The sequence below is a fragment of the Stegodyphus dumicola genome, chromosome 8 (assembly GCF_044657685.1).
Source record: "Stegodyphus dumicola isolate Sdum_Otavi_A_Nest chromosome 8, ASM4465768v1".
Classification (NCBI taxonomy): Eukaryota; Metazoa; Arthropoda; class Arachnida; order Araneae; family Eresidae; genus Stegodyphus; species Stegodyphus dumicola.
In genome coordinates, this window is record NC_140775.1 from 158,079,851 (window position 1) to 158,103,328 (window position 23,478).

The following is a 23,478-nucleotide window of genomic DNA, read 5'->3' on the forward strand; positions in this document are numbered from 1 at the left end:
CCATGGATTGTTGGACATGGTCCAAATCGTATGGATTTGCTTGGACATCTGCCCCAATACAGCACACGATTCCCGCAAACGGTGAGAGTGGGGGGAGGCTAGGCAACCAATTTAGCTCGCCCAACTCATCCTTGACTAAATGACATACTCAGATGTCCTCGAACATACCTTTCGTAATAGGGAGCCGCCCCCATCATATAGTGAAACCCCGTGTTGCTTTTCACATTTTATGCTATAGGTCAGCGGTTTTCAACTTTTTGATTAATGCGTATCATCTAAACAAAAATTGAAAAACCTTTAGTACCACCACTACGAAATACTACTATTACTACCACTCTTTAACAAATCTCAGACAGCATAAATTTAAGAGTGTTGGAGAAAAAAACTCAATCAGGATGTTGGGATTTTAATTTTTGAATTGAATCGTTAAAATACTTTGCTTCTTTGCGTACCACATATTTTTCTCTTGCGTACCACCGGTTGAGAACCCCTGCTATAGGTGAAATAGGCCTGGCAGAAGCTGTTCCAAAAAGTTGAGATAATTTGCTGTTGTCACAGACAATAGCAACAATGCGCATCGTGCTAGTTAAACACCCCTTCGACGTCTCCGAGTTCGGTTGCGTTACCACATTTTGAGCCAAAGCTTCAATCTTCGTGTCCAGTTTGGGGAATATTAACCCCATTCCCTTTCGGTCGACAGGGGGACAAACACGCTTTTGTTAGGCAAAGCTCAACGTCCCCCTTCGGAACGAATTTCTCCGATTGCTTAGGACCAACTAACCCACGTTCAACTGCTGTTCATATGGAAACCTTCTCCACCGTCAGTCCTCAAGGTTCTTACTTGAGTATTTGCTACTACCACCAAGATTTGCACCAGCGGCTGCTCCAGGCGGGCTCACGCCCGGCACCTTCGACGCACACCGCTGAGACTCTCCTACTACATCTCGTTGAAACACACCAACCCACGCGAAGTACGCCGCACCAGTTAACAAAGCGTAGTCTCAGAAATGGACATCTTTGGCACTTTGGTAGAGATACCACTGATACCAAATCGCTGGTGGTTCATCTACGGATGACCTTAAATGTAACTGTATCGGCTCGCGTTCTTTCATTAGTTAATATTTTAATCTGACACGCCGATAATTTATTGAGCTAACTTAGTATTTAACTTTTTAGTATACAGATCAATGTCCAAACAATGTCTATGGATCAATGTTTAATTTGAATTGACTGTTCTCGTTTTAATTTGCATTTCCGCATGCTGTGGTTATTTATAGCACAAAGCTGTTCTATTTAAATAAAAAGGATTGTTTTAAAACCTTAAGAGTTTGTCTTATTATCTAAGACCTAGCGATAATTCACTACATGTTTGTTAGGGTTATAGGTAGAAGTACTAGCTAAAGTAACAGTACTAGACCAGGTATAACTTTATAGTAGATTAAGTATAACTTTATAAGATAATTTTCAAGTCAATACCACACACCATGCATCTATTTTACAGAATTTTGTAATGAATTTAAGACTTCTTATAGACTAAAAAAGGTTAACACTCTCCTGTACATTATACAAGAGATGAATGACATTTGAGAAGCACAAATGGTTCAAGCGCCGAAGATAGATTTTATATCTTTAAGCCTTGATTTTAAACATGCGTTTCCAATGAAAAATTTCTCAATATAAGATTGAAACTTTATAAAACGAATTTCAGCAGTGGGAGGGGTGATTTTGTAAAATGCAGAATTTAAATTTATGCATATGCCCAAAAAGGAAAAAAGGTCCAATAATGCAATAATGTTCCATACCTTTACATGCTAAAATTCGTATAGTTATGCTCAAATAAGGTTTTCATAAGCCATCTACAAATTCAGCGACATATTCCTTTTTCGTCAATATAGAACCATTAATCATTAAAATTACAAAAAAATCTTGTTTTGCAGTTCTAGGCGAAATCTAAGCGAACAATATCTAGTTTTCTTTTGTTATGGGTGATCAACTTCAGGAAATTCATTACAATGTAGAGACATTGGGTTTTTTTTTTTTTCTTCTTGCAAGCAGGAGAGATGAAAAATGAGCAATACCCTCGCCGAGACTCGAACCATAGTCCTCTCGAATACGCGTCGAACGTGCTGACTACTACACTACAAGGGCATGCTAAGAAGTCGGGAGAAATACCTTTTAATATGTCTGAAAATTCCGAAAGCAAAGATATAAAGAAATCTTTGTATGTAAGTTAGGAAATCCTGAAAAACATTTTAACAAGTGTAAACGCTTTTGCGTGACTTTCATAAAAATCAAACGTTTTGCAGATGTAAAGCCTTCAACTTTGTCTACTGAGATTGCTTGATAGAAATATGCCTATATATTACACGAAACTTCAGAAAGTGTGCGATGTTTAAAGAAATAAAACTTTTAATAGCCCCCATATATGCATACAGTACAAAATACTTTGCGCAAGTCGGACTCTTCTAAAAGAAAACTGGATAATCTTATACTACTATCTTAATAAAATTAAAAACTAAGTATTTATCGCTCGAAGCCAGATTCTTTAAAGAGAAAAAAGTTCCCACTTCTCATTCTCCTTTCTTTCTCTGCCCAGGGACCTGGTATCTTACCATAATTATTTCTCATTTTTGAATTCTCAAAGGTTCGCTGAATTTTAAAGGAACAAATGTTTCGAGAAATCTACAAAAGAAATATTATCGAATTTTAAAACAGGAGCCCATAAATCATCGCATGCGCCTGTACAGTGAACGATATCTGCAGTGTACTCATTTTTAGTTCTAATGGGAAATGCTAAATTAAAATTCTTTAAAGTTATATTTAATTTAAGAAATTTGATCCTGTTCATGGATTAAAATTTTGCTTTTCTTTTGCACTAAATTGCAATGAAATAGCAGCTACCAGAAGAATGTTGAAAAATGTGTCTCGAATAATAATTTAAAAGACGGATAAAATAAAAATTGCACTTATTATAGATAAAACAATAAAAATCTAAAATTGCAGTATGAAAATTTCATATCGTAGTCTAAAACCACGACGAATTTACCACAAAAATTTCAAAAGAATTTTAAAATATTAAAAATATAAAAAATCATAGGATGCAGAAGAAAATACAAATTGATCCTTACATGCAGATTTATATTTGAAGCGTGAAAAAATTTTAAGTTTAGTAGTTATAGTAAGTCTGCTGCGGTAAGAATCATTCCCCTAAAAATTAACGTTCTAAAACCCAAAATCTTATATTTAAAATAGGGAAACAATTAGTAGGAAAAAAAACGCAATATTATTTCATTCGAAATTAAAATATTTAGAGATTTGTGCATATGATTATTAAAGAAAAAACTTAATTTTTGAAAATATAACTATGTATTTATTTAACACTGGATAATTTGTGCACCAAGAGTTGAAATAAACGTTTCGTTGAAAGTCGCATACTTTTTTTTTTTTGCCAAGATAACAAATTCTTTCACTGAATAAAAATTTGAAAGAAACATTGCATGGCAACATGTGAACAATGATCAGCTGACTTGCTTTCACGGGACACACATCCCCCTTTTCTAATATAAAATCATAAACGGGTAGGGTGTGTTAGATAAGATCTGCATTATCGTACTAAAACAATTATTTAGTTTTTCCCAGTGAAAGATAAAAGAAGGAATGATATTACTCGTTATCTGAAAGAACTGCGCGTAGCCTCCGTGGCGCAATCGGCTAGCGCGTTCGGCTGTTAACCGAAAGGTTGGTGGTTCGAGCCCACCCGGGGGCGATGTCGTTTTTTTTTTTTTTTTTTTTAAGAACTTACTCTAAAAAAATCTGAAAGCGTTCAGACTTGAACGATCGGCAAAGAGGATTGGAATAGCGAATAATATGAGTTACATGAGCGCGCGCACTGGGTCCAAAAGATCCGAATCGGGATTTTTGAAGAAAAAATTGTAAATCTTCAAAAAAAAAAAAATGCTGCATCTTTGCCAATAGTACATTTTAGGATCAAACTTAAGAAAATATGAACATTAAATTTTTTATTTCTACAAATACTTTTATGAAATAAAATTTCTTAAAGGAATAGAAAATTGTATCATATATTAGGATAGGAAAAAATATATTGTATCTTTGTGTCGCATTCTTTTTTTCTTTATTAGCTCTACTCTGTATCGATTTTTTATTTTCTTTATTAACACAACAGACACCGAGAAAAAATGCAACAACAAATGTTAGCAGTACTTTGTACAAATTGTTGTGTGTTCTGCATACAAATATTTTTCACATTCTGTACAGCGAGTTTTCGTTTTTGTATGTTTTTCCGCTTGGCACAATCTTCATTTTTTATCATTCCCGATAACTTTTTTTTCCAATAAAGCAATTGATATCATTCTCACGATTCTCTTATCTTATGATATGATCTTATGATATCTTATCTTATGATAATGATTCTCAGTTTCTGAGAATCATTATCATAAGAACTAAACAGTCATGATTACTTCCATTCCCTCATTTTCTTGAATACATTCTACGCCAGTTGATGCATTTAAGATACTATTTTGCAACATTTCTTCCTTGTAAGATAAATTACTTGACATGTTTGCTGCTTTCTATACTATCACAAATCACTTATATAATAGTAATACGAATAGAGGCGCCGGGTCTAGAAGGCCCGATCCGATCAAAATCAAGACTCCGAATCAAAGCTGCAGTAAAAAGAAATCGGAAACATAAAGAAGTCGACCTCAGACACGACAACACTGAATTTCAACAATTTGCATAAAATAGGCGTGCTTCGAGAAAGGTTTGTTTAATCGCGTGGGACCGTTGGATTTCCGCTCGCGAGTTAAAATGCCTTATCAGAAACATTTCGTGTTTGTCGCCATTAATTATAGTATCTTTTGAGTTCTAAAGCACTACTGCATTAATTATTACGTGCGACACCAATGTTCGTAAAAGGCTATTTCAGTCAATCCACAATTTAGAAACTATTTCTACTTCTGCAATCAAAGACAGAATTTCTGTCCTACTCCTGTATTTTTTTATTCCAGTCATAGCTTTTGGATATTTCTTTGATGTCCAAATTCCACATCACGTATCTTGAGTAAAAATATCGAGCAACTTCTAAAGAATATTCGATAAAAGATAGAGTTAACGCATCAGACTAAGAGTAAACAACGGTGGATGCGTGCCGGGAATTAAGTAGGAAAAATGAAGATCCAAAAAGAGAAATATCGAATGAGTGATCAGAAAAAAGGTGGCAAAGACTGATTTCCAAAAAGACTTGAAAAGGCAAGCAAAATGAGGCTGAATAAAAGACGCTGAATGAATTTTTGATATGCGGGTGCTTTATGAATGAACTAGTGTTTTCAGTACTACAAAACATTGATTAAAGCTGAAATAAAATGGAAAACGTAAGCGGAGGGTTCGTTATCAACAAATAGGAAGACGACAAATATTCACCTCGGTTAGATTTATCTCGTTTTATGCAACTTTAATTCACTCTTTTTAGCTCGAATGATTCAGCTGATGATCCAGCCTAATAATACGGCATAAAAAGCCTTTTCTTTGCGCTTCTAGAGTTACAAGTGTTATTGACCGCTATCTTATCGTAGCAATTTCTGGACTACCAAGATATCCAATTTTACTGTTTGAACAATATTGCGGTTAACAGCGAACTGACGCAAACGTCAAGAAAAAGTACCTCTGTAGTGAGGTTAGTTAACCACTTGCGCTAACCGAATTAATGGCTGATATAAGAAATGCTATTTCTGTTCCAGGATGTGCATACAGATATGTAGTCACAATTAAAGTTCCACCTCAGTATAAGTTCTTAGCATTTATACCTGTAAGTCTGATATGTGGCCTAAGCCGCATTGCATAAGTAATATCATATCTTAGTAGTGTATCACAACTAATCCTATTAATATTTGTCTGTATCTGTTGTTATACTGTATATATTTATAATAATGAACTTAGTTGTCATAGAGACGATGTGACAATGTAATAGTAATAGCCTGTATCTGTTGCTATAACTGTATATGTTTATAATCAAGGTACAGTGTTATTCACTCCCCTATGCTGAGCTAATTAGTGTTGTAATGTCATAATCATTGTCCACTTTCCTCTGTCTGTGTTAAGTTCCGCTAGATATTTGCAATGCAGTAATGTATGTCCTAATGCGCAGATATATATGGCGCAGCTTTTATGTGAATCTATCATACCATACACGAATATGTCATTGTCTTATGTATATCTACAGGCCAACTGTACCTTAACCCATAATTTATATGTATTACCGATAAGTATTGTATGTAGTGCACTTTTTAATACCAATTTCAAATATGTATGTAATCTCCCATTATTCTAATAGCCAAACTCTAGATAAAGGTGGACGTGGCGCTGTACCAATTAACCCAATGGTAAAGGGATGGTGCCCACGTCCCCCGTCGCATATCGCATATCGCATATCAGTATAAGTTCCACCTCAGTACGACAAGTCAAATAGGTTTGACTTGTCGTAAATCATATTGGGAAAGAAAGACAAATATCATGTTCCTGAATAGAAGTCATCACAACACCGTCATGAACGTGTAATTATTAATTGATACACATGATTCAAAAAAAACATCCCAGCGTGGATAGCAGATGTCATCTAAGCATTCATGGAGAAGATTACGTAGCCATGAAGTTTTATACTGTGTAGTTCTATCCAAAAATTAATATGAGATTACCAACAGGTGTAAATTCGCATTCCATGAGAAAGTAAACTAAAAGTGATTCATTCCTGTACCAAACGATGCAACATGCATTGGTTTCGAATACAGCTGGACGACATATGGGATCCATAGATTAGAGCAGAGGAAAAGAATGTTATAAAATTTGCGGAAGGAGGTATTGAAAAAAATAAAATATATGAAAACAGGAATTGTATTAGTGTAGGCAGAGTGATAACCAGCTGTATTACGCATACAAAAGACCTATTAAACTATTAAGCCAGCCAGCTTTGTAATAAATTACTTGAGAGTTTTCTAACAACAATGAAGCACAGATCGCAACTGTTAAGTAAACCTACAGTGCTGTACAGCATACCAAACATAACCCTATAAAATGTGCAGGGATATTATTATTTTAATTAACCAATTATTTAGACCATTACCATAACATCTACTTTTCCGTTTCCTCACCAGCAATGTAAATTAGTTTTGAGAGATCTAAGCTGAGGTTTTCGGATTGTAATACAGAGCGCCTATCGATGCCACGTGGAAATGGAACTATTCGCCGTGGCTGTTTCGACGTGACCGTTTCTCCGGCGGCCGTTTCGACGTCAAGACACATTTTTCTTCACACGACTGTATTATATCTTGTCATATGTATTAACTTGACTTAAACTAATAACTGTTAAGTTTAATAATTAAATTTAATTTGATAAACATTTTAAGTGAATTAATATATAAAATGCTTTATTGTACATTTTATGCAAATACAACGTTACACATGACATATTAATTTTAAGAGAGTAAGGTTAAGGCAGTATAAGACAAGATTGCAAAGTCATTCCGCTTTCCATTCAGATTTCATAAAAATGTGAATTTTCTGCTTGTATGAGTTCTCTGAACTAGCCGATTAAAATTTCACGAAATTTTAACGAATCATATAAACACTGTACCCGCATAACTTTAAAATCGATATTATAACTTCTGTTTTACCAGAAGTTTAGCCTCAGTTCTCTTTGATACTGATATAATTTCCCAACTATGTGTAATTTCTTCATATCTCATACTTATTATTATACATATTAAAAGCAACCTTTATTAAGTAGACTAAAGGTAAGCAGAAATTATTAAACTAAATAAATTTAACACGAGTATAATGCGGCAAGATAAAATACAGTCAATGTAAAGAAAAATATGTTTTGACGGCGAAATGTCCCGACGGCAAAACGGCCACGGCGAAATCGCCACGGTGCAATGCGAAAAGTTCTAGACCCTGCCACGTTACTAGGTTTCACTAGCTCTGATAACATTATAAATATTCGAATTTGAGCTATTGCTGCCGACATTTCATTGCCATGCATGTGGGAAGTTCTGAGCCAATTTAGAGTTTAAAATCAAATATGTATTAGTCTTTGAATACTGGGCTGAGTTTTTAAAACTGAATTTGGTTGTTACTTTAAGTCTATGATCACATGTGGTGGTTGTTTTGTTAAGCACAAGGAATACGTTTTATGTTCAGATTCTGATTTAATAAAAAGGTTATTTAATTGCGATGCCGGTGTGAAGTTCTGAGCCAGTTTAGAGTTTAAAATCAAATGTGTAGTCTTTGACTACTGGGTTGAGTTTTTAAAACTGAATTTGGTTGTTACTTTAAGTCTATGATCACATGTGGTGGTTGTTTTGTTAAGCACAAGGAATACGTTTTATGTTCAGATTCTGATTTAATAAAAAGGTTATTTTAAACTCCTCACGTCTCTGCAGTTAACTTCAAGTACAGCGACAATTTACTTCTAGTCTGTTAGGAGTTTCATGCTATTTTATGCTACCAGAGAAAGTCAAACTCTATAAATGCTATATAATAATGTATTATAAGATATAATAGATGGTTCATTTAGATCTTCAGAGGAACATCCAAGAATGACGAAGGCTGCATTCTTTATGGTGTAAACTGGAATTTCAAAGAGTGCTGATACCTTCATTGAAGTCTGTGACTGTTCACTAGTTGTTCATATTGGTGTCCCAGCACCTTGATGAAAGTTGCATTCTGCGTGGTGAAAAATTAAACTTCATAAGGATGCCACGCACTTCTTATGTCTTAATAAACAAGAGTAACTTGCAAAAGATGATTAGTTCTTGATATGCATTACATCCTAATGTATAAAATTAATAAAAAATATTTGCATCTTGGAAGAGAGGGAATTTATCAGTTTTAGTCATGCAACGTTACATGAATTCTCAAAATTCCATCCTCTTTTTTTAAATTTTAGTATTCTTTACTTATTCAAGCTCATTGATATTAAAAAAAATCAGGTGATAATTTCATAAAAATCTGTAACACGTTATATAAGATAAAGTCAGCAAAAGGAATTCTTTCGTCAGCTTAAAGAACTTACTTTGTTCCAAAACTGTCTCTCTGAATAATTTTATACGTTTGAATCTGATTGGTGAAATAAATTCTACCTATTGTTTATTCAATACCTAACATGATACTTTTCTTTTGCTTTCACACAGTGCACATTGTAGGAATAACGGTGAATTTCATTCAATTTACTCCATTATTTCCAGAAGGGCGTATGATTGCATAGAAATAATTTTCTTCACAACACCAGAGTAAATAAATTTGTCATACATTCAACGTACATGAACTATGGTTTTCAACTTCGTAAGACTCATTCTTGTAGATGAGGTGCTGTCACAATTTATTTACATAAATTATTTTCTTCTGTAGAAAGTAGAAAGACCTTCTTTATATCCTTCCTCGAGGATTATTGAAGTTCTTAGTTTGAAATCGACTCCGAAAGAAAATGAAATTTTGTAAACCTTTGAGTTAGCATTGCCACAAAAAAAAAAAAAAGACGAAAACTTCCATGCAGGGGAAACTTATTCACCGAATTTGAACTCGGGCCGAACCACAAATGTTTAGCTGTTTCATTTTTGGACCATTCAAGAAAATGAATTTTCTGCATTATTAAATATAAACATAGATAAATATATTTCTTCTGTCCAAAGAACTAAAATAAAACGTATAATTTTCCTCTTATCAAACTCGCATTAAATGAATTATAACCGCATTCAGTATTTTAACACTCTGCTTTCGCAATCACTTAAAAACCATCAAGATAAATGTTACATTCCAGATTATTGGTTTACACAATTTTGTTTAAAATTAAGAAATCCTAGATTAATATTGACAAGGCAATTGAAATTTAACGATAAATGTTACAAAACATGCCAATTTAAATATGAGAATTTTCAATCAATTCAGGACAAATCTTTTACACTATTACCCAATGTCGTTTTTCATACAAAAAAGCACACTGAAGCTAAATAATGTTGGAACTTAGAATAATGTGAAAAGTTACTTACAATTCATAAAATGCTCTATTCTCTAAGAAAGTGTTTGTCTGTGTGTCAGTGTGTGTGTGTCTTTCGTTCGCGCTGCGCGGAAGCTAATAGACCTACGGCTACGAAATTTGGTATACAGGTGCATCTAGACAAGAGCCAGTCCACGTCGAAGCGATTTTTTCGAAATTCGAATTTTTTTTTATTTTATGTTTTGGGACGAAATCGCGCCATTTTGAGACCTAATGGGCTATAGGAAAGTGAGATTTTACTCTACACACTCCATTTTCACATCGTCATGAAACGTAGGCACTTAGCTATTTTACGAACTTAAAATAAATTTCGTGTTTCAATAAATTGATTCAATACGAATTTATTTAACAAAGTAAGCTTAATACATTTCAACGAGATTTTTTCTAAAAAAGTTTATTTAAAAAATGTACAGTTTATTTTTCTTTGATTTTTGGACACGTTAAACTTTCATCCTTGCGACTGCTTTTACAAAAAGAATTTTGGAAAAATGATAATATTTTGTATTTAAAAAAAAAAATAAATGAAGCTTCCGAGTACACTTCTCACATCTCACATCCTTAACAATGTGATTTTGACAGCAATTTTCCTTTCTTATTGTTGTTGATAGTTTTTGATGAAATCGCATCATTTTGAATAGTTTCATTCTTTTAAAAATATGGGTTTGGAAACAATTTTCCATCGCATTTCTTATGTCACTGTTTTTAAGAGATTGGCATATTTCATTGCCATTTTTTATATATATAATACATTTTTTTTTTTTTTTTTTTTTTTTTTTTTTGATAAAGTTGTTCTGCAGAGTAAAATTCTGCGCGGAATTTATTGCATTTTGAGTTTCTTTCATGTTATTTTTTGCTTATTTCACTATTTGTAAGATATTGAAAAGTTTTGCATGATTTTGTTTTTCTTCAACGGAAAATTCGTTAATTTTTTTATTAGGATTATTAATATTTGTATTAAGGAATATAGCTTTTTTCATTGCAATATTTTTTGTCTTGAAAATATAAGATAAAATATCAATAATTATACTTTGCTTTTCAGAATTTTTTGTATTCTTTTATGTTATTTATTGCACATTTCACTGTGTTTAAGATATTGAAAAGTTTTGAGTGATTTTTTTAGGAAACAAAGTTCTTAACCTCTTTTATACCATTTGAGTTCTTAAGATTTTGCAAAGGGAAGTTGGTTAATTTATTTGTATTAAGAAATATTGCTTATTTCATCATAATTTTGTTATAGATAATATATTTTTTATGAAGTTGTTCTGCAGAGTAAAATTCTACGCAGTTTTTAAATTTAACGTATGGTGTTCCCTCAGTCATTTTCCCGGTACATTTAAAAGCCAGACGAAGGCTGGCAGCGAAGCTGCTAGTATATAATAAAAAGAAGAGTCTGTCTATCTGTGCGTGTGTTTTTCGTTCGTGTTGCGCGTAAGCTAACAGATCCCTGGCTCCGAAATTTGGTATGTAGGTGCATCTAGACATGTGCCAGTGCACCTCGAAGCGAGTTTTGCAAAATTCGAATAAGTTTTTTTTTTTTTTTTATGTTTTTTGATGAAATCGCATCAAATCGATAATTATGTCTCATTATATCAGCAACATTGGCACGCAGCCATTGTTGATGATATATGTCTGTTGCCATTTTTGCTGGTATCAGCACTGTAGCCGCTCGGAAAAATAAGGGCGATAATTCTATGCAGTGTTTAAATTTAATGTTTCTCTTGGATACTAGACGTTTGTCGAGAGAAGGCAACGGGAAGATGGTTAATTTATTTATTCGGATAATTAATTTTTGTATTAAGGGATATTGCTTATTTCATTGTAATGTTTTTATATGCCATATATTTTTACTGAAATTTTTTTTGATAAAGTTGTTCTTCAGAGCAAAATTCTGTGCAGTTTTTAAATTTAATGTTTGGTGTTCCCTTTAGGCATTTTTCTGGTACATTTAAAAGCCAGACAAACTGGCCACATAGCGGTTAATGTATAATATATGTTGCAGTAATAATCTGTAACGAAAATCGGAAATTTTTCATTGCACCTACGAGTGTGAAAAAGTAACAAATCATTGATTGATGAATAAAATAGTAAATCCATAACTCAGAGGCGGAAACGCCTTAGTTATTAATGAAGGTGGAATAAGTATAGAAGTTTCGTTAATTTTTAAATGGCATCGTCCTTTATATAGAATGTTCGCACATTTTTTAGCCGATGTTCATAGTGTTTACAGAAATATTTTGTCTTTCAAATGTTCTGTGTGATAAACCTTAATCCTGACTATTTTTTCACACCGTGATTTCCAAGACAGTGAAGCCTTTTGTACTATAGAAAAATATATTTTATCCCATTCCTCTTGGACACTTTCCAAAGTCCAAGGAGGTCGACGTTTGGTCAGGCAATTTTTAAAATTCCAAAAGCGCAAAACTCCATGAGTAATACATCAAGAAATTTAGTAGGGATATCAGTGGATGTATAGCTTTAATGCCCATTTTTTGTTCCATTTTTTAGAGGAATTTAACAGCGGAATTTCATGTGTGGCTACTTGCTTTATCTTGATGAAGTTCTATTAATTGATGGCTCTGTGCGTGAAGAGTAGGTATTTCATATTTACAATGCGGGTATGAAATATGTTCTTGATAATATATGGAGTTGATCTTAATATATTCCCTCACTCTCTTAATTTTAAATTCTGCCGTTATATGAAAAATCAACAACAATCATAAATCTCCTTGAAAAACTTTCTTTAGATTCTTTGAACCAAGTTTTAAGATTTTTATCTCCCCTATGATAGTAATAAAGGAATCTATTTTTTTAAGTCATTTAAATACACCCCAAATTCATCTATTGTGAAAACATTTATCCACTTCCGTTCGGATATATGTTTCACATAAAGAATTCTGCAGCGCGCTCTGCGTTCGGCGTTGTGTCGTGGAGAAAGACGAACATATTCGTATTATGTTTTTTTTTGTTTTTTTTTTTAAGATTTAAATCAGCATTAACCACTTTGCGGCTGACACTCAGTATTTTTAGGATTTTGCAACTGTCCTTTGAATTGGTGGATTTTCTTTTAAGATTACAAATCTTACCTCTACAGCATTCTAAACATTCCTTTTTTTTTTTTTTTTTTATTTATTTTTTTTATATGCATTTGAAATAATTTTTCCACACGAAGCCAAACGTTGACGTTGTTTTACTTTCTTGTTGCTAATATTACCTATCGTAGCTTTATATATCGAAACATCATGGCTTTCAAAGCGTTTTTTAGTAACTAGTTTTTTTTTAATTTATATAACTAGGTTAATAACTAAAATAAACTAATAACTAATAACTAAAATTTTTTTAATAATTTTTTTTTTGGGGGGGAAAGAGCACAAACGTAGCCTTCCTTCTATTGCTTCTTTAAAAGCGCCATTTTGCATGAAAACAAAACTGTCAACTAAGAGACGGTTATTTATGCCTTCAAAAATGCAGTTGCATTTAGAAAAACATTAGGCAGACGAATTTTTATATCGAAACAAAATCGTATAAAAAATGTGCGAACAGCCTGTGTATTTCATTATTAGCATCATTTTTAGTTCTGTCCGTAGCTTTCCTGATGCAACAGTTTTTTGAACCATCAAACGTTCATTTCCAGCTTATTTGTTGGAATGAATGGGACATGGCATTCACAGACAGCTCGTCTTTTATATCTAGCTAAATCAACCTGTAAGTTATTTGAGCTTTTATGTCTTTGCACCAGATTTATAGAGCAATTTTAAATTTCTGCTTATATACACAGGCTTTCAGTTTGGGCTGATTTTTTGCAGAAACTTCTTCCATCTCAACGTATGTACAAATCGGTTTATATTCGGAAATTGTATTTTGTAAAAAAAATAGTTTCACTTATTAATAGGTTTCTATTTAAAATTTGATTTCTGAAATGTGAAACTTTTATGTGAAATCATTAGTTTTTTATCTAACCAAGCGTGAGAATACATAATAAAGTCATATTTGTACGTAAGCCTAAATCTCAATTTACGTTGGATGCTCACCTGTTTTTGATGACACGATCATTATCTTCACAACCCTGGAAGGCGGCTCAGGTATACTCGTCAGATTTCCATGCAAGACCGAGTCTAATATGCTGTCCTGCGAATCCGCCATCTTGAGGATTGACGTGGTAACTGCCTCAGAAGAAGATCTAAATAGTCCACTTGCCCTTGCTCTCAATCATTTCTAAAATATAATACGAGCCATAAGTTGGAAGAAATCGTATCGGAAACATGCACAATCATAGTCAATTTTGATAAAGTACTGTTCCGACTAAAATCTTTAGAATATTACAAATGCTTGAATGACAAAAAAATTCAGGTTTTCTTTCTATTCACAAACAGACATAAAATAATAATATATACTAAAAAATCAATAATTAAGCGTTGCCACTAAACCTGATAATTAGCATCAAGTAATAATCATACTTGTTCAAAATTTAGCTTAAATGGAGAAGATAAATTTCAAATATTTGTTTGGTTTTTATTATAAATTCTTCCGGAAAGTATTTTCTACGTAAGATTTATCCATATTATTCTTTTACAGCACAGACTTTGGCGTTTTCATCTGAAATATGTCTATGCCGTATGAAAGGAAATATTAAACCGGAGATCTAAACTAAATTACTCTTGAACCAGACTAAGGTAAACTGTTTTAGCTCAAGTTCAAGTGCATCAGTTCAAACTGTGACTTTAGCCTTGATATTATTAACCACGTAGAATTGACAATTATTTTGCATTTTAAAATTAGTAAAATAACCTAAGTGTTATTTAAATGTACAATAATTCCTCATTTGCCTCTTTATACCTGTTTTAAGTTTGAATTCAATAATTTGTAGGTAATTTCTGTCTCCTTTCTCCATGCATTATTGGTGTAACAATACCACACTCGGCGCGTATTCGGGAGATCCAGATTTGTATTCCAGCGACGGCATTGCACATTTATTCAGTTTCCTGAGATCGGAAAAAAATTCTAATGATTCTACTATAGCGCCCGAACTAATAGATGGTGGATGCTGATTCTTCACCCCCCAGGATTTGGCGACTGGTCCCCTAATCCCCAGTCGCCCTTTAAAAGAGAGAGTATACAAGCTATTTTCTCCCTCCTTTTCTGCATGCCTTCGTGATGTGACGGTGGCACACTTGGCGTATATTGGAAAGGCCCACGTTCGAGTTCCAGTGAGAGAATTGCACATTTTTCGTGTTTCCTACATCAAAAAATAATTTCCTAATGACTCTACAAAGTTAACATAAAATTAAATGAAAATAATAGAATACATAACAAGAATTTGATCAATGTTGTAGTTCTTCAATTTAACACATGAATTTGCAATATCAATTTACACGAGCTTAGGCATAACTTGCAAAACATTTTTATAAAATGGTTAACAAAAATGCAAAGCTCGGAGTATTCATAGTTGTACTTTTTACTACGAAATTCAAGACCTCTGATTGTCTATTTATGTTCTTGAATTTTGAATCTATGTTCTTGAAAAGCTCTTGGATTTTTTAAAGTATTGAATTTAAGAAACTATTTGCATGTTGTAAGATTATAGCTTAAAAAATCAGGTTGAATTTAGCTTTTTTCTCTTTGTTCCATTGCAATTTAATCCAATCCGGATGAAGCAAATTTAAAATTTTGCGTTTTCAAAGTTATCTTTCTCAAAATTCAAAAAATCTGTTTACTATGTGGTGGCGCTACGATAGGTATGCTATGAATTTTTTTTTTTTTTTTTTTTTTTTTTTTTTTAGGAAGGCAGGAATTTTAGCTCTCTTTGTTCGAGTACAGAGACAGACATAGTGAAATTTCCAAAATCACAGGAAACGAAACAGCTATTAGTTAATAGCTGTTAGTGTATATCGTTAATAGTGAGTATTGGAGTTAATTATTTCTGCTTTTTATCAAGATGGATTAGAAAGGCTGCACTCTGATAACGTCTAAACGCAACATTTGCTTTCTTACCCAAGTACTGTATGGTTTTGAAAGCTATTGTGTCCAAGAAAGTTATTACTAGAATAATATAATTAAAAAATACAAAAAAATCTGAAAGTTTTCAGATTTTATATTAAGCTCAAATGGTCATTTTGTAAGGTTTTATGTTAAACTAACTAAGTTTCTTTTTATTTTAAGTTATCCTTTCCTGTGAACTCTTATTTCAACTTCCCTTCAGAATGAGCGCACGGTTCAGCTTTATGCTAATTTGGTTTGGAGCCAAGTTGTATTCAAGGTTAGTGAGAAACTTCTCAATTGTGAGAGAGCTTTTAGTCTCAGACCACGTCGGCTCGGTGGACGTTCGCCAGAATAGTTTATTCAAGTTCTTACGCCTTAGTGCTGTTCCTCAAATACTGATGGAAGTGATTTAAGTGCGTTAGTACTTAGCAAAGGCTTGCTACGCACCATAAATAGGCCAATCTCGCGTTTAAGCTCTGTGACAGCAACTATTTAAATGTCTACTGAAGTTTTACTTTTAACTTGCTTGATTGTTCAAGACCCAAGCGCGATTATTATTTGTTCTGTTATCACTCCCGAGTTGGGAGTTGCTGTAAATAGTGATTCCAATAAAAGGGTCTTTTACACCCTTCTTACTTTGTAATTCTTCTAGCATTCTTAAGAACATAGCTGCATTCAGCTCACTGTTCGAGGTCAGGACATTGATACTAGCACCATTATGTTTGCCAAAAGTATGCACAGAACATTAAGTCCTGATAATTTTATTAAAGTTTTGTGTGTTACCTTCATTTATTAAATATCATGTTCTTGGCACCTAAATCATAAAATTCAATTCAACAGCAATATCACGAAATATTTAAAAAGAGCATATTTTTAGCATTTCCGATACACAGTCTCGAGCTTCAGATAAAAAAAAAATCGCGAACCTAGAAGTTCTTTCCAAAAGTCACGTGCTCAGTTAATACATACAGCGGAGTACAAACACAATTCTACACTGGCCATGGTCCCTTCCCACATTACCTTAAGAGATTCGGCATACGAGCATCAGATTTGTGTGAATGTGGTGCGGTAGGTGATGCAGATCACTTCCTCTTCAACTGCCCACAAACCGATAAACTGCATTTAAAAATGCCAAGCAGTGAATACTGGCCGCAATGGGCGGAGAATACCCGCGGCAACAAACAGACGAAAACTAAAATAGAGGAGGTAATCAGGCTTTGCTCAGCAAGATTCTAAGAAATTCTCCCCCTCTCTTGAGAACTGTATCTTCGCAGCATAATTTTAATAGCAATTCAAAATACTACAACAACTGAACATCAACACTAGGAAAATAGCTCACCCCGTAGAATAATAACAGGACTGTAAGAGCAAAACTATTGTAATGTAAGCATATTACTATCCAATTTATATGTACTTGATAAAAATAATATTGTAAAGCAGTTTAAATGATATTGAAAATCCAGTCAATGTGTAAATGAATTACAAGTTTAATTTTGATTATCTCAGTAAAGGTATTGTAAATATGAATTCATATAATGTCTAAATGTACACATAGCTGTCATGATTTCATGTATCTATCATATGTAACTTGTACAAGACAATGATTGTAATCAACATATCTATGCTTATTCACAGGCCTTGTATGCCCATGTAATATTTATATGTATATTCTTACACGGAGGAAATTTTCCCTTCTGCCAGGATGACTACTAACACTGTAAGACTTTTACAACAAAGTCAGGTCAGTGGTTATCTCAGGCGGCGCTCAGTATTGCCATTGCTCGCTTTGAAATTATTTTGTCAATCAAAAATTCGTTGAAATTTTACGAAATAGGAAATTGATAATAAAAATTTAGGCTTTCAGATGCGAATATTCGAGAGGAGGACTACATTATTCAAAACTGGATGTCCCTAGTTACCGTTGTGTTTTCACAGTGCGAGAAACATATATGCATTCATACAGATTCTTTATCGTTTAATTTTTTTAATATAATGCAGGGCTGTATTTGAAAAGTGAAACGCCGTTTCATAGTTGGCGACGCAATGTCCCCCTTCTGGGCAAATTGCCCCTTTGGGCTAAAAAATAATTTTTTTAATAAGATAAGCGTTTTTTTAAAACTCATAACACTGTAAACGAACTAGAAGTGACAAAAATTATATGGGAACAAGAGATTAAATAACTCTTTCTACAAAATTCATTGACAGCGTTATATCACGAGTAATAAAAGCGTGAGTGTGAAAGTAACGAAATTTAGCAATCGAGTAGCATTTCTTATTTTATAACTTTTTTATTGTTATCTTTTTAGTCTCAATACCATGTTGTCAATCAAATTATTCAACTGAAAAATAAACTTTCAACAATGTATAAAAATTCTTTTATTTCCAACAATTATCTTACATCAAATAATGGAAATCTATCCATTGATTTTAAGGAAAAACAGAGATTATGGTAAAACTTTATATAAACCACATTAAAAGTTTCTCCGCTCTATCCGATGGTGCAAATGGCACAGAAGATTTCATTTTGGCTCAGTAGTATAACATTGAATTTGTATTTCTCAGCAATGCCGAAGGATAAAGAAGTAGTTTCGCTTCTGTTCATCATTGCATCATATTTTTAAAGCATATATTATTCCGCTCATATTACTATTCACTGGGCTCGTAAATAGTCCAATGAATATTTTTAATCCTATGTGTTTTAAAAGAAGGTGAAAAGTTTGTGATGCAAATTTCAAATTTTTCTAACCGATGCATTTTTCAGCTGTTGAAATTTTAAATAATAAATGACAAATAGTCAGCAAATTCCAGCAATTTCAAAAATTCGTCCTCCCCCCAAAAAATACAGGACGTTAGAACGTTTATAGAAATTTTATTTAAAAGAATTTTTTCTGCTCTATAGGATGGCGTAAATGGTAAATTCTTAGATTTTTAGTTCGCTCGTTAAATGAAGATGTGATGAAAAAGACGTAGAGAACATTGTGATGAAAAGAACGCATCAATATAGGGCTTGGAGAAAGCTGCAACGGATTGACAATGGTTCTCTGCGTTATAACTTGGAGAGACTTTACTGCGTTGCTAGAAAGATGACACGAAGGAGACGCTTGCACACAGACATGGCCGAAATGAATATTTTGTATTGCTAAACACGGAACTAATTATCGAAATTATATTTTTAGTCGCACATGATCATGGGCACAATAGACATCCCACAATTTTACGCATAGTATTACATTTTAGATAACGGCCTAGTTAGCAGCAGCACAAAGCAAAGCGAGAGAAGTAGCGTCTTAACTGCAAGAGAGCTGAAGCAAAAGTGCGTAATTATCCCGTATGAAGACGCACCAAGAGACGGTTTTGGTTTAGATTAGAAAAAACTCAGCTCTTACAATTTTGAATTCAGGTTTCTAATTATATGATGAGCGTTACGCAAGCACTACAAGATGGACTGCTCTAGAAATGACGCAGTCCAGGAAAGTTGTCAGGACTGCTATTCCTTCTAATTGCATTTAGTAATCCTGGATAGGAGCAGGGAGCTTACTCAAACTATGCTTGTGTGTGTGTGTAGGACAAACATCACCAATAAGAAGGATTAACTTTACCCTTTATTTCTCACAGCGTACAGTCACTCCTGCATTTCGGGATACAGAGACCAGCACTTTTGGTCTAAACACAGAAAATAAGAAATAAACTAACTTAATAAAAACTAAACTTAAATGCTTTACAGAGACTACTAACGCCAAGATTGGCCTTTTGACACTACGTATGTGGTGAGCGAAATTCAAATACTACAATACATCTTAGTATATAAGCACGAACTAAGTTCTGGCCTTAAAAGGCAGACATGAACTGACTAAAAAGCACTCGCGTGGCATTGCAGCAAGAAGGCTATCTCTTTCTCTCTTGGCTAAAAGCCACATCTTAATTACCCATACAGTTTGCAACCTCATTAGCAGAAACAATTCTACTCGCGCTTATTCTGGCCGGAAATGGAAAATAAGAGATGATAGCAATGATTTTAAAATAAAATAAACGTTAGTAAAACTCAAAATCGTTAGAAAGTTATTACGATTTTTACAATAACAGAGAGGGGAAATTAAAAGGTTACCGCTTGCTCATATTATAATTTTGATTTACTCATACATATTTCTTATCTTACGTACATGCATATATATGCAAAAAATCACTTAAAGATTAAATTTTAATCAATGGAAATAAAATTTTGTGAAAAGAAATGCGTTATCATATTGCATTTTAATCAACAAACTGTGTGTTTGTGTAAAAAATTTCAATTCGATAGCTTAGCAGGAAGTAGGTTAGAAGCCGTTGACAAAATGTAAGCATAGTATACCAAGAGTGAGCTTAATAAAAATTTATAAACCTCGCCATGATACATAACCTCGACAAAATTTGTGTTGCTCTTGACACATCGTTGATACCACTTGCTGCCCTTTTATATCTTGAGTCCTCTTTCCTACCGGCGTCAGTGTTAAACCAGAAATGGATGCATTTGAGAAATATTTTAAAAATGCTTTGTCGTATATAGGGCAACTGCCTTGTGATAAATTTCCACTTCAAGTTTACACAACGGAGTAGTCCACGCAGTTTCATTTCGGTGAACAAAAGAGAACAAACCCGCTTTGAAAGAGAATGCTTGAACTTCACGAAAGTAAAGAAAGATATGTGCGTGTTTTGACTTACAGTTGCTTAATTTCAGCTAAAACAACTGAAAATACCAATCCACTGTCTGCGCCATTTCTGGTCTCATTACACAAACATTTTCTTGACATGCGTACTATGTTCCAAAATTAGTTCCTCTCCCTTCACAAAGTGCTGTTTTTTAATTTTGCAATCTGAATTCTTTGCAACTGAGAAAAAATTAACTGTGGTTGTAGCACCCACTCACATTTACTTTAGTTAAAATTAGGGGTCTTCAATCCGTGGCCCGCTGAAGGTATCTTGGTGGTCCCCCATTTGGATTTGAAGAATTCGGAGAAATTTTGACTTCAAGAAAAATTGCCTTGTCAACGTTTTACCTTAATTTTTTCTCTTATTCCTGATATTAAAAAAAAAAAAATTATTGACATGCCTGATATGTGAGATAACATTTTTTGAAAATGATGAAATTTTCAAAAATTTTACTTTTTATGTAATTTATCTTATGTAATATTGTTTCAACTCCAATTATAATTTATAGATTTACAGTGTGACTCTGCAGTAAAATGCAAGTTTCTTTAAAAATCCTATATTAATTGATTTTTATCCGAAGTATGTGACCGAAGACAAGTATCGAGGAATTCTTAAACATGCACTCTTCATGCCTTCTATCTTTGGCAGTACCTACATACGTGAACAGCTTTTTTTTAAAATGAAAATCCTAAAATCAAAACCAAGAACACGGCTGATAGACAAACATTTGGAGGAAACTTTACGAATTGCAACAATACAGTATTTAACCGGATATTGAAGCTTTAATCAAGCAGAAACGAATGTGAAATTTTGCATTAAAACTAAAGTAATTACCATCTCCTGCCAGAAATGTAAGTTTTTTCTTTCTTTTTTTTATTGCAAATGAAATTTGTAACATCGTTCTGTATAATCATCTTTATATTTTTTACAGTTAAAAAAATATTTAAAACAATTTAATTCGATTTCCAGTTCACTTTTTATAAGAAATGTGTGTGTGTGTATATATACACTCACTTCCAAACGTTAAGCACGAAGATGTAAAATGCAAAACAAAATCAACAATTACTGCTTTGATTGACACAAAATTCGGAGGAAACTAGCATATATATTTATGCATAAATCAAAATCAATAATTATATACAGAAATGAAAACAATATTAAATTTTTGCAAGTTATCAGATAATGACATACTGGAGACTTGAACAGAATTATGTATAAAGTGAAAATAAACAGCATAAAATGAAAAAAAGGACATAATAGGGTATGTGATCCCCCCTCATCTGTATACAAAGTTTACACCTTGTGACCATGCTTTCAATTAGGTGGTCAACCACCGCAGAATTAAGCAATCACCATTCTTCTTGTAGAGCAGTTTCCAGATCAATAAGAGTGGCTGGATGTGAGAAACGTGAAGATACAGCACGGCCGAGAGCATCGCAAAGATTTTAGATGGGATTAAGGTCGGGCGAGTATGCTGGCTACGCCATACGCGCAATCCCTTCACTTTCCAGGTAGTCATCAACGATGTCAGCTCTATGGGACGTGCGTTATCGTCCATTAAAACAAAAATAGGGCAAACTTCTGCAGCGTATAATCTCACAATGAGTTCTAGGACTTCATCTCGATACCGAACAGCCGTCAAAGAACCCGTTTAATGTTGTGCAGGTCGGAGCGGAATCCTAATGAAATCCCTGCCCACACCGTAATGCTTCCGCCTCGGAATGCGTGATGTTCCGTTATGTTTTGGGACTGATTGCGTGTTCGTTGTTCACGCCATATCCTTATACGCTTGTCTGACTCATCAGTAAACATGACATTGCCCCAGTCAGAGACATTGCAATTGACATGTTCCCTGCACCACTGTAATCGTGCCCCTCTTGATTGGACAAATAGAGGAACACAAACTCGAGGTACCCGGGCATACAGTCCACTCATATGTAGTCTTCAGCGTACAGTAGCTGCAGATATCGCCTTACCAATGGACGCTGTAACCATAGATGTCACACATGTGAAGGTCGCTCTCCGATTCCGCGTGGCTACAATAGCAATATGTCGATCTTCCCCGGGGGTTGTAATCCTTGGGCGACCGGCTATGGGCTTCGGACAACCGTCTGTGTGGTTTGAAATTGTTTCGATAAACGCGAAATTGCAGAAGGATGAACGCCGATGAAAAAGCAACATCTGTGATCGACTGTCTGCTTCAATGCGCCCCACAGTACTCCAGCGCTTAGAATCTTCCATTCGTCTTCTGGAAGTCATAGAAACACGTATGTCTTGAAAACAAATTATACGAAAATTTTAAACACCTTCTATCAGCACTTACATCAACTTCTGTAACCCTTCCTAAAGCTGGCTTCTTATAAGACTGCCTTTTTTGCATATTTCTTGACATGAAAGTGCGATTGGCTGTTACTTAACATATTTGCATACTTCCATCTACCTCTGCAGCGAATTGCATCCTCTTCAATTCTGATTGGCTTCTGGAAATTAGCATTTTACTCTCCTTGCTTAACTTTTGGAACTGAGTGTACATATATAATATACAAATCTGTAACACTATTTCTTCGCTTAGAATCAGTTGTGGTCTTGTAAAACAAACCTCCCTTTTTATATAAATTGTTTTACTACACTATTTTTTTGACAGACATGTAGCCCGCGGATCTCTGTGAATTTATTGATGTAACTCTTTGGGCGTGAAAGTTTGAAGACCTCCTAGTTAGTGACACTGAGTGTCGTACCAAAGGGCC

The 23,478-nt window shown here is 33.8% G+C and overlaps 1 protein-coding gene and 1 non-coding gene across 2 annotated transcripts in view; one reads left to right on the forward strand and one right to left on the reverse strand.

Moving 5' to 3' along the window:
• The window catches only part of LOC118187743 (protein qui-1-like), a 148,988-nt gene extending 133,825 nt beyond the window's left edge, over positions 1 to 15,163 (reverse strand). The window contains exon 1 of the mRNA XM_035358018.2: positions 14,098 to 15,163. Coding sequence (XP_035213909.1) covers positions 14,098 to 14,209 — 112 coding nt within the window. The 5' untranslated portion in view covers positions 14,210 to 15,163. The remainder of the gene's footprint in view (positions 1 to 14,097) is intronic.
• On the forward strand, positions 3,693 to 3,766 carry TRNAN-GUU (transfer RNA asparagine (anticodon GUU)). The gene has a single exon. It is a non-coding gene; the product is annotated as a tRNA-Asn (tRNA).
• Positions 15,164 to 23,478: the final 8,315 nt, after the last annotated feature.